We start from the raw sequence: 11,714 nt of genomic DNA on the forward strand, positions 1-11,714 counted from the left end.
AGAATTTCTTATCATATATTGAAGAAGATACACCTAGATACATATATTTTTGCTATCAGATACACTAAAATAGGAAGATAGGCGAGCGAGATGGGGGGAGGCGAGCGAGATGGGGGGAGGCGAGCGAGATAATCATGTATCCCAAATAAATATGAATCACACTAAATACACACAAGATATATGCATATGTATGTATCTGGTGTGATTCACATATATCTGGTAGTGACATTTCTATAAGTTTCCCAAAAAAATTAAGAGTATTTCATGGATGGTATCTATGTATGTTATACATATTTAGTTAATTATGTGTCAAAACTTTTCCTTTCTCTTTAATTATGTGCCCATCGGTATTTAATATCACCGTATAAAATAAAATAAAACAAGTATTGTTTAATTTGCACCAATTAGTGCAAACGACATTGTTTGAATTAAACAAATTAGAGGACATGTTCCATCTTCATAGACACACTTTTTTTTTGTGGTTAGAGTGTTTAATAGATACTAATCTTGTCTTGGTCTTAAAAAAAAGGTACCAACATGGAGGATCTTTTTTACGGTTCAAAATCTATCATATTTCGTAAATTAAAGTTACATGTTTTTTTTGGACGTTTTATATTGCATTTCATGTTATGATGTCTCAGACTTATAAAACGCTCAACTTGTAAGAATAATATATCACTCCTTCTATTGCATTTGCACAAGATGTTCAATGGGATACTTTTATTGTGGTTAGGAGTGTTCGATAGATACTGATCTCAGTTGAAATGTTAAAATAACATCGAAACGCTGCCATCTATGTATTTACCCCCTCCCCCCATCCTGCACCAAAAAAAGAGAGGATAATATTCCTTTTTGACCATAATTCATATAGTTATGTGTCTTTGGATGTTTTATATTGCATGCTATGGTCAGTGGCGTTAGCCATCTTGAGTTTAGGGAGTTCAGCCGAATTTTCTTTGGTGGAAAATATATTATTTATACATAGTTAAAATAATATTTTATATATATATATATATTAGATGTCGAACCCCTTTCAATTAGTTTGTATTTCTCTTCTTCAGATTTTTAACCCCATTAATGAAAATTCTGGCTCCGCCATCATATGATAAAGATGGGCAGTTAGAAAGCACATCTTGAATTTAAATTTTATGAGTTCAATTTTTAAGATTTTTAGCATTGAATCAGTATATTTTTGGAGTTAAGGTTCATATCTAGTATTTTCTTTGTTTCAATTTATTTGTCCGATTTTGATTTTGCATAGAGTTTCAGAAAATAGAGAAGATTTTTGAATATTGTATTTTTAAACTAATAATATGTAGAATGTACCATAATATCCTTTCATCTTGTGATCTTAAACATGCCATGTGGAAATTAAAGTTGAAATTACAGAATTGTCAAAAAAGAAAAAAGACATTCTTTTTTAAACTAACAAAAGAGAAAGATATGACATTTAAATTAAAACGGGAAAAAATATTTATTATAATTTTAATAAATTTTAACACATAAATTTATATTTTACGTTAATAATACATTGAATTTGCCCCGAGTTGGAGGCAACATGTCTTTCGTCGTTATACGATGAACCCCACATGTGTAATGAAGTGCAACACATTTTTCTGTTATCATTCCATTAAGACAAAGTAAAAAATAAAAGGAAATGAAAGAAAAAAATTATGATCGAGTAATAAATATTTATTTACGTGTTTTTTATTTAAATGTAAATTTTTTTATACGAATTTAAATTTAATCAATCTCAATATAAATATTTAAAAAGCGGAAGAAATTATCATCTTTCTCTAGTCCACTCCTTTCTTTCCTTCACGTAACAAAAATTACCAGCACAATACACTCTGAGTAATGATGTAAGTCAAAATTTTCAAAAGATTAAAAAAATAAATATATGAAGAAACTAAAGAAATTTAACATCTATAACAGGTAAATAAAAAATAAATTTATAATAAAATTTTCCATTAAACGTAATACTCTTGCTCTTATTTAGCTCCGCCCTTGACTGGATCGAGGTTTTGTACCGTTTTGCCATCAACATCCCCTTTATTTCCTTTTCAAAAAGGTTGATGATTGTCACATTTTTATATTATTAGAAAATATTCACTCGACTCGATCCAAAACTCATATGCAAAAATTAAAATACTACTACTTTTTGTTTATATTATTTTATGTTTTAGTCTTTGACATACCCCTTAAAAAATTGTTTATTCTTAGAAATTAAGAAGATTTCTGATTAAATTATTTTTTTCTAAATTGATAAGTATCAAGAGCATGAAAATTATATTCTTAATTAAATTTGTACTTGTCTATGGTCTACATTTTCGTACTAAGATGCTCATGTGCCTCTCAAAGAAACTATGGTGACATTACCACATATATCATCATGTTGTGACATTGCCACATGTATCATGTCGTATTTGGGTGGCACACAAAAAATGTATTAAAGATGTAAGAAAGGTGTGTTGGACACTTATAATAAAGTTCTTTTGTTTTATTTGAGATATATGAGAACTCAAAAAACTTCAAATTTGGGATTCTTATTTCAGTTTTTTTGTGTGAAATAAATATAAATACATATGACCAGAAGCAGATTCAAATCCTCAGCAAGGAGGACAACAAAGTTAAGTGGATTCCATTTCTGCCATTGAACAAAGAGGTTGTGTTGTTACTAGTTAAGCATCCAACATAAATTTCTTATATATTTAATAGATTCTTAATATAAATATTAAAGTTACTCAAAATTTAGTGAATTTTCGAATAGCGATCCTTTGTTAAAGGCATTGCATGAAATAGAACCACAATTGTTGCATCATGCATGCCTTCGATGGTATTATCAATGATGATTAACAAATGAAATGTACTTGTAAATACTGAATTAGTTCTAAAAGGCCCATGTTATATAAAAGATATTGAATTTGTGGGCAAACAATACAAATCCCACTAGTTTAAAATGTAATTAATTATTTTCTTGTGAGTTTTTAATATTATAATTTTTACAATATTTTGATTTTCATATATATATCAGATACATACTAAGTTGATATATCTAATTATGTGTATCTAAATATGAAATATAACTGAAACACATCAATTTAGGAGCAAATCACGCGATTTTTCCTGATTTCAAAAATTCAATAATTTCAAATTTCTATACATGTACACTTATCATATACTTAGATATACATGTATATATTTTGAGTAATGTCTCTCCTCTTCCTTTCGTCTCTCTCCTCTCTGGTCAAAGTCCGTCGTCTCCGACGAAAACTACACCAAATCTGCCGAGGGAGCATTCTGACAGCTTAGATACATATGTATATTTTGTCAGATGCATATTTTGACCACTGTCTTTCATCTTCTCCCCTTTGTCTTTCTCTCCTCTCTGGTCAAAGACCGCCGTCTTCGATGAAAACTCCAACAAACCAGCGAGGGAGCGTTCTGTCGGTAATGTAGTTGACGGACTGAAACTTACCGACCTTGGCTGCTGTTGTTGTAAGATCGTCTCTCTCTCTCTCTCTTCTTTGGCTAGAGACCGCCCTCTCCGGAGAAAACTCCACCAAACCAGCGAAGTGTTCTGCCGGCCATTGCATTGATGAATTGAAACTTGTCGGTCATGGCTACTCCTGCAAGAATTCTTGGAGTCAGAATGTGGGAGGAGAAGGATCAGGAGAGAGTGAGCTGATTTGGAGTGAAGGAATAAATTAGGGAGATAATTAAGTGAGTAGGATTCTATTTTAAAGAGATAATTAAGTTGGTTGGATTCTATTTTAGGGAGATAATTAGGTGGATAGGACTCTATTTTAGGTTATTTTTAAGGAGAAATGTATCTCAATATATCTGACTACAAATTTGATACATGATTAATAAATAGTGAGATAATAGGTAATTATTTAAGAGGATAGATTGAATAAATAGATATAGTGTGAATGTATCTCTAATTAGATAATTTTTCTTTTTATTATTGAGCAAGTTTTCTAATTCAAGTACGAAAACATTGCATGTGTAAGTATAATTAGAAAGAATCTTTTGTTGTAAGTATTAGATATGAAAAACAATATCATATCGAATGTAATTTTATAATAAAATGAAAAAATAAAATATACAAAATAAAAAATTATTTTCGATAAATCTCAACTTAAAAAAATAACCACAACAAAAGAGAAGCAGGAACAAGCATGATGAAAGGGGAAAAAGGGATTGAGAGTATGTGAATCAGAATATCTGACTTGGATTTTTATAAAAACTAAATTAGATTGGGGCAAATCCTGGTGACTGGTTTATTTACGTTGCACTTAACTCCTTTAGGTTCTATAAATTTAAGACTTATACCGTCAACTAGCATAGTATAAATCTAATTACAAGTTAAATGGTAGGATATTCCATCTGATCTCACATATTGTTATAGATTATTTAATAATATATTATATTGTTTTAATGAATATAATAATTGAATAGATTTTATTGTTTTTCATCATTACGTACATAACATTACATATCAACAAATTTGAAGATAAACTTACAAAAAAAATAGAATACGAGGTAGAGTTATTATAAAAATGTAGGATAAATGATAGTAAAATATAATTATTAAATAATAAGTAAAGACAAATGAGAAAAAACAAAAATGCAACGACACGATCACACCAAATTGATTATTATACAAAATGGGAGTTTCTTTGTTGTTACGTAACGATAGATTTAACGATATGATGCAATAAAATTTAAGTAACAATCAAAACAAATACTGAAAAGGGCCTAAAATACCCTAGAACTATTGAAAATGGTACAAAAATGTCTCTCATCCATCTATTGGGCATAAAATGCACTTGACATCCACCTTTAGGCTCAAAAATTACCCCTTTCTTTAACGGAAAAGGGAATGAGGGGCATTTTTGTACTATTTTCAATAGTTCAATGGCATTTTAGACCCTTTTTCATAATTAAAATTCTGTTAAATAAATTTTGATTTATAATTAATTTTAAATAATTAAATTATAACCAATAGATGACTGCCACGTGTTTAAAAAAATTATTCAAATTATTTAATTAAAATTCTGTTAAATAAATTTTGATTTATAATTAATTTTAAATAATTAAATTGTAACCAATAGATGGCCGCCACGTGTTTAAAAAAATATTCAAATTATTTAGTTAAAATTATGTTAAAGAAATTTTGATTTATAATTAATTTTAAATAATTAAATTATAACCAATAGATGGCCGCCACGTGTTTAAAAAAAAATATTTAAATTATTTAGTTAAAATTATGTTAAAGAAATTTTGATTTATAATTAATTTTAAATAATTAAATTGTAACCAATAGATGGCCGCCACGTGTTTAAAAAATTATTCAAATTATTTAATTAAAATTATGTTAAAGAAAATGTCATTTTTGAAACTATAGGTGGATGATTGTCCTATAAAATTCTGAAAATTAATGCCCTTACCATCTACCTTTAGGTCCAAAAAAGACTTTTTCTTTAACTTAATTTTAATTAAATAATTTGAATAATTTTTTTAACACGTGACGGCCATCTATTGGTTATAATTTAATTATTTAAAATTAAATATAAATTAAAATTTATTTAACAAAATTTTAATAACGGAAAAGGACCTAAAATACCCTCGAACTATTGGAAATGGTACAAAAATGTCCCTCGTGCCCCTTTCCGTTAAAGAAAAGGTCATTGTTAGACCTAAAGGTGGATGTCAAGAATATTTTAGGCCCAATAGATGGATGAGGGCCATTTTTGTGCCATTTTCAATATTTCGATGGCATTTTAGGCCTTTTTTCGAAATAAATATTGTATTTAAATTAACAACACAGTACAATATAATACAATAGGTAACAATCTAAACAAGTTGTAAGTTAAATTTAGTCAGATTTTACACTCTTTGTGTATGTAAAATAAACCAGTACCATTACATTAGCTAACCTCTATATTTTTTTCGACAGTAGATTATAAGATAGGGAATTAAACTTTCACAAATAAAATAAGAGTCAGCTAGTCAATCAATTGAACTAATAAAATTCTCCGTTGAGCCCAATATTCTTTGTTGTTCTGAAGTTTTTTAATTTCTTAGCAACAGGAAGCATGCATGGATGATCAATGATTTATGCAGTTTTATATATTAAAAAAAAAACTAGAAGTACGATATTTCAGAGTTAATTTTGGAAAAATTCCTTCATTGGAAATACAACAAATGTAGTGTCCATTTGGCTATGGATACACAATACCCTTTTTAAATTTTACTAGTAAAATTATATAAGATATGTTATTATTTTTGTCATATTAAGTAGAGAAAAAAGATTAAGACCATGGGTGTGTTTGATACGAAGGAGAGTTTTTCAATTTTTTATAGTTAGCTTGTCAAAAAAAGCATTTTATTTTAAAAAAATAATTTTTTAAAAAAATAAGAAAAGTTACTTCATTAATGAAAGTAGGAACAACAAGCTCTACAAAATGTCATTACGCATTGATTGTGCCATATCTACCCTCCAACTACACTTTATCTTCACTTCCACCACCCGTAGCCTCCATTCCCACCATCCTCTATTCTCACCTTCCATAATATTTTTCTAGATTATATATATAAAAAATTAGGATAATATTTTTTAGCTTACATACCCTAACACAAGAACAAGAACAACTTATCCAATGTAATCCCACATAGTGGAGTCTGAGGAGAATAAAATGCGCAAACTTTACTATTATCTTGGAGGAAGAGAGGTTGTTTCCGATAAACCCTCAACTTAGAGAAAAAAAAATCGAAAGCAGTATAGAGAAAGAAATAACACAAAATGAAGACAATCATTGCAAAATAATATAGACAACCTGACAAATCATCCTAAATAATAGTCATAACAAGCTAAAATAATAATCGAAGTGTAAAAAAATCAAAGATAATACCCAAACTTAAAGAATAAGAAACTACAAAATTAATACTACAACTTATAGTAAAACTAAGAGTATAGAACAATAAGCGAGACAACACTGCACTATTTAACTAACATTGTACCCTAATTCACGCCCTTCATAATTTTTTATGTAAAATCATGTCCTCGATAAGCCAAATTAACGTCATGTTTAATTTAATCATCTATCCTCAATACCTTTTTCAACCTAAAGCTACTTTTCTTGAAATCACGCATAGTCCCCACCTCTCTTTCTTACATATCCCAAATACAAGAAAATAAATAAAAACTCATTTATATTTTCAAAAAAAACATTTTTCGAAACCGAACACCCCCCCCCCCCCCACACACCATGGACTCATGGAAATGTCCTTATGCTAGGCCCAATTTGGCCCAAATCAAACCGAATCAGAAATCCGACATTGTTCTCCTTCTCTCTTTCTCACAGTTGCTCCATAGCCATCACCTCTTAACAAATTTTGCTTCATTCATAATCTTCACCATATCAACTACCTCTTTTACACTTCCCCTCAACCCCCCAAGAAAAAAATATTGAATCTTTTTTCCCCTCTTTCAAGAAGATCCAAAAAAAAAATTTAAAAATTCCACCATTTCTTGAAATCCCAATCTCTAAGTCAAAATTTTCAATTTTTCATATTCCACACCTTAATGGGTGTGATTTAAGATCAAGAAATCATGTTGGGTGCTGTCCAATTAGGACTATTTGCAGCAGGTGTTGTTCTTTTTGTCCCTATGGGTATGGCAGGTTGGCATTTGAGCCGTAACAAGATGCTTTTTTTCAGCTGTGCCCTTTTCATAACTCTTGCTGTTGGTGTTCATCTTGTTCCATATTTCCCTTCTGTTACTTCTTTCCTTGGTTCAGCTGTGCCCTTTTCATCATCTTTTATTGTAAGTCGTGATTCTTGTTTTTCCTTACTTCATGAAATAGCATTTGATTTTCAAGAATTGAGTAATAATAGTAAAAGAGGTTCTTGGAAATGGGTTGATTCTGAAAATGTTGTAGATTGTGATTTCCAGAAGTTGACTAAGAATGATGCTTCAGATTTGTTAAATGGGTCATGGGTTGTTGTTGCTGGGGATTCACAAGCAAGGTTAATGGTGGTTTCTCTTTTGGAGTTGTTATTGGGGGAAAATGAGATGGAGGTGATAAAGGGTGATCTTTTCTTGAGGCATAGTGATTATAACATATTTGTTGATAAGATTGGGATGAAGCTGGACTTTATGTGGGCACCTTATGTGTGTAATTTGACTGATTTGATGATGGGGTTTAAAGAAAATAAGAGTTATCCTGATGTATTTGTGATGGGGGCAGGGTTGTGGGATATGTTACACGTAAATAATGTGTCGGAATATGGTGTTTCATTAAAGTCTTTGAAGTATTCACTAGTGTTGTTGTTACCGATTTCTTCATCGTTTGCTAACAGTGATGGTTCTGGGACGAATGTGGTTCCAATTCGGTCGCCTAACTTGTTTTGGTTGGGGATGCCTAAGTTGATAAGCTCAATGTTGAATACAGAGGAGAAGAGGGAAAAGATGACTGATGTAATGTGGCAAGCTTATAATGACGAACTTTACAGAAGTAAGCTGCTACAACAATCTGGTGGCCCGCTGTTTTTGCTGGACGTCCATTCGTTGAGTAATAACTGCGGAGCTCATTGCACGTCCGATGGAATGCATTATGAGGGGGCTGTCTACGAAGCTTCTGTACATATCATGTTAAATGGGTTGCTTATAGAATCTAACCAGAAGCTATGATGGAGCAATTATGGTTTTCTATCGACTGAGTAACGCTGCAACACCCTTCCGCAATGGTAAAGGGCAATAGAATTACTTTGGCAATTGCTAGAGCTCTCATACTTCAATAACGTCGGTGAATATATTTTTTCAAAGTCTTCATTTGGCAACTGATATTTCTATAGAAAGAATTCTTTGATGGTAGTTCATATTCTTTTTCCCCTTGTTCATTTGTATGATTACTGATACTTACACGAGTTGTATTCTAGAGCAGGAGAAACTCCTCATATCTCATATCCGATTTTGATGTTGATCATGTAGACATATGTAGAACAATCAACGTTTCGGAAATATGTACAATATTTTGAATATCCAATTAAATGATTGCACCTCTATATAGTATTTTACTTGCTTTTATGTCAACATAATCTCTCCTGAAGCTAGTTAGATGTGATACCATAATACACCTTGTCTTTTTCTGCCTCTCCAGTTAAATTAGAAAGGTTGACGGATTAAATATTTCAAAGTTCAAACACTTGCTGTTCAGTCCAAAGCGATTGTTGATTTTGTCGTCAAGAAGTCCAGGATCGTGTTCTACTAGAAATATGAGCTGAAATTTAGGAGATACATTTAGTTTATGCTTTGGGCTGGTTGCTCTGTTATATGCATATTGATCCTGTTGGACTTCTTATGTAACTATGTTGGGGTATGGATCAAATAATAAATATTCCTTTTTAGGTGGTCTACAGGCAGCTGCCCAATCAATTAGTTATGAAATACCATTAGCTCTATGTGTGTTATCAATATCTCTAAGTGTGATTCAGTGAGACCTAGAACTTTAGTTCGGAAACACAAAAGAATTGTACACACTTTTTTGAAAAGATCAGCAGTTACTTTGTCAGGTGTGTGTTGGGTGGGATGGGAGGGAGGATATCGCAATCAGCTCGTCAACTTGCAGAGTCAATGTACCTTTGGAGCTGCAATTTTGTTATTTTTGGAGTCGAAGCGAGTTGTGTAATTCTTGTGTCAGTTGCAAGGTCTTAGTCAAACTTGGGTTTGATATAGATACCATAATTAGCTTGTCAAATTGTGGTATCATTGGACCCTTGGACTCCTCACATAGCGTTCCTTGCAATTATGAGACTTCATTGCAATTTATTTTTTTGAAATTTGGTGTTGAAGCTAGTTTTGTATGTTTTTTGGTAGTTGCAAGGTCTAACTTGAGTTCATATGACTCTTGTATGTTTGATGCTCTACTTCAAAGTTTGTAGTCTTGCATGGGAATTCGAACTTCATCTCCCGAAACCTTTCTACTCTCCTATAATGTCCCTTTATTAGTGTAGAACATGTACTGAAGCAGACATGCTAATATGTCCTCACCAAGCAAAGGACCTACATATATCATCAGAACATAGGAAACTAGTTACACGCGTTAATCACATTTGAGGCTCTTATGTTATAGCCATGAAACCTTTAATGACTTTCTAGCTATGTTGCTTTGACTCTTCAAAAATCCCGCTGGGTACATGTTGGATCCTCCAAAAGTAATGCATTTTTGAGGATCCGACACTGGTTTGGCAACACTTTTGGAGTGTCCGAGCATCATAGCTTTCTAGCTGTATCAGGATGAGTGGAAAGAAAAGATGATTTTCTGACTCTGTTGTAAATTGTAATGATGCTAGATGAGAAATTTGGCTCTTCTTCCCCTCTTCAACCTCTGGAATTCTTATTGCTTTACCTTCAGCTTCCAGAAACCGATCAATCTGCCATTGAAACGTATAAAACTCATAATCTCTTTCTTCGTTTTATCCACCTTAGCCGGATGTGTTTTGCATCAGCCACTGTGTGGGGAATGCACATGTGCTGAGTCAATGTATCTGGTTGTAAACCTCCATGCTTGTTTGCTACGACTGTAAATGAAGATTGTCTTTGGTTGCATTTTGAACTAATTTAGATGTAGTTATTTGCTATGTTGCTCACACTCTCCAAAAATACTGCAGTGTCGGATCCTCCAAAATGCACTAGCTATGGTGGATCCGACACACACACCCATCGATATTTTTGAAGAGTTTGGGCAACATAGGTTATTTGTCAACTTCCCAAGGAGTGGAGGTGGTTATCTTGAATATATACACATGTACGTTAGTTTGTTAGGAAAGTTTTGAATTGGGGACACAAAATGAGAAAACACTATTGGAGATTACAACTTTTACTTATTATGTTGTGGTGACAATGTTGTGTGGTCATAGTTTAGTCCCTTGAAGAACTATGGAGCTTCCAGCAAGAAAGGGAAATTGCAAACTAATCTTTCAACAGCATAAAACAGGCCAAATACATTAGCATTGGGCACAATAAGAAATTAGTTCATGCCACGATGATCTATGTGGAAGAACAGTTTCCTTGATGACGAACTCTTCTTAAGAATGAAGAACATTTACCTTTCTTAGCCCTCATAAATGGAGAATGGACCATAATTCTAGTGAACCTCTCAAACTCCGTGGGTAATCTGAGACAACGAGGGGGGTGGGGGAGTTATTGTCCATTGTCGACCTTCATGATTGCTCATTGATCATAGCCTCATCCTTATAATTCTGCCTCCATGGGGTAAGAGGAGGAATGTCTATAAATGGAGGATATGGAGTTTCAGAGTTTCTTATATTGGGATTTGGTTTAGTTTTCCGACAATGTGGATAGGGTACTAGCTCAGAATCTTGTAAGTTATATCTTTATACTTTGAAATCTCCTGGAAAATAATGCTTCAAATATTGGTGTAATTGTTTTAGTTGCTATCCATTAGTAGGTGGTGTTGTCAATCATATAGAGATTGTTGTCACTGTTTTCTTTAAAGACTTGTAAGTTGTAAAGCCTAAGGTGATTTCTGTCATCTGTTCAAGCCTTTGTGGAAAAAGTTATCCGGTACCTATGGGAGATAGCAAGTACCCATCCATAGTTAGGTTCCACTCTCCTCTAATGCCCAAAATGGTTTCTCCTACTCATGCTTTGGTTCAGAATCCTCTGCTGAACATTTAAAACTTAA

General features: G+C 32.2%; 1 protein-coding gene across 1 annotated transcript; it reads left to right on the plus strand.

Moving 5' to 3' along the window:
- The first annotated feature begins 7,260 nt into the window (after positions 1-7,260).
- On the plus strand, positions 7,261-9,072 carry LOC129895030 (protein ALTERED XYLOGLUCAN 9-like). The gene has a single exon (XM_055970659.1). The coding sequence runs from the start codon at positions 7,619-7,621 to the stop codon at positions 8,696-8,698; it is 1,080 nt and encodes a 359-aa protein (XP_055826634.1). The 5' UTR covers positions 7,261-7,618; the 3' UTR covers positions 8,699-9,072.
- Positions 9,073-11,714: the final 2,642 nt, after the last annotated feature.

Source organism: Solanum dulcamara, chromosome 7, assembly GCF_947179165.1.
Source record: "Solanum dulcamara chromosome 7, daSolDulc1.2, whole genome shotgun sequence".
Classification (NCBI taxonomy): Eukaryota; Viridiplantae; Streptophyta; class Magnoliopsida; order Solanales; family Solanaceae; genus Solanum; species Solanum dulcamara.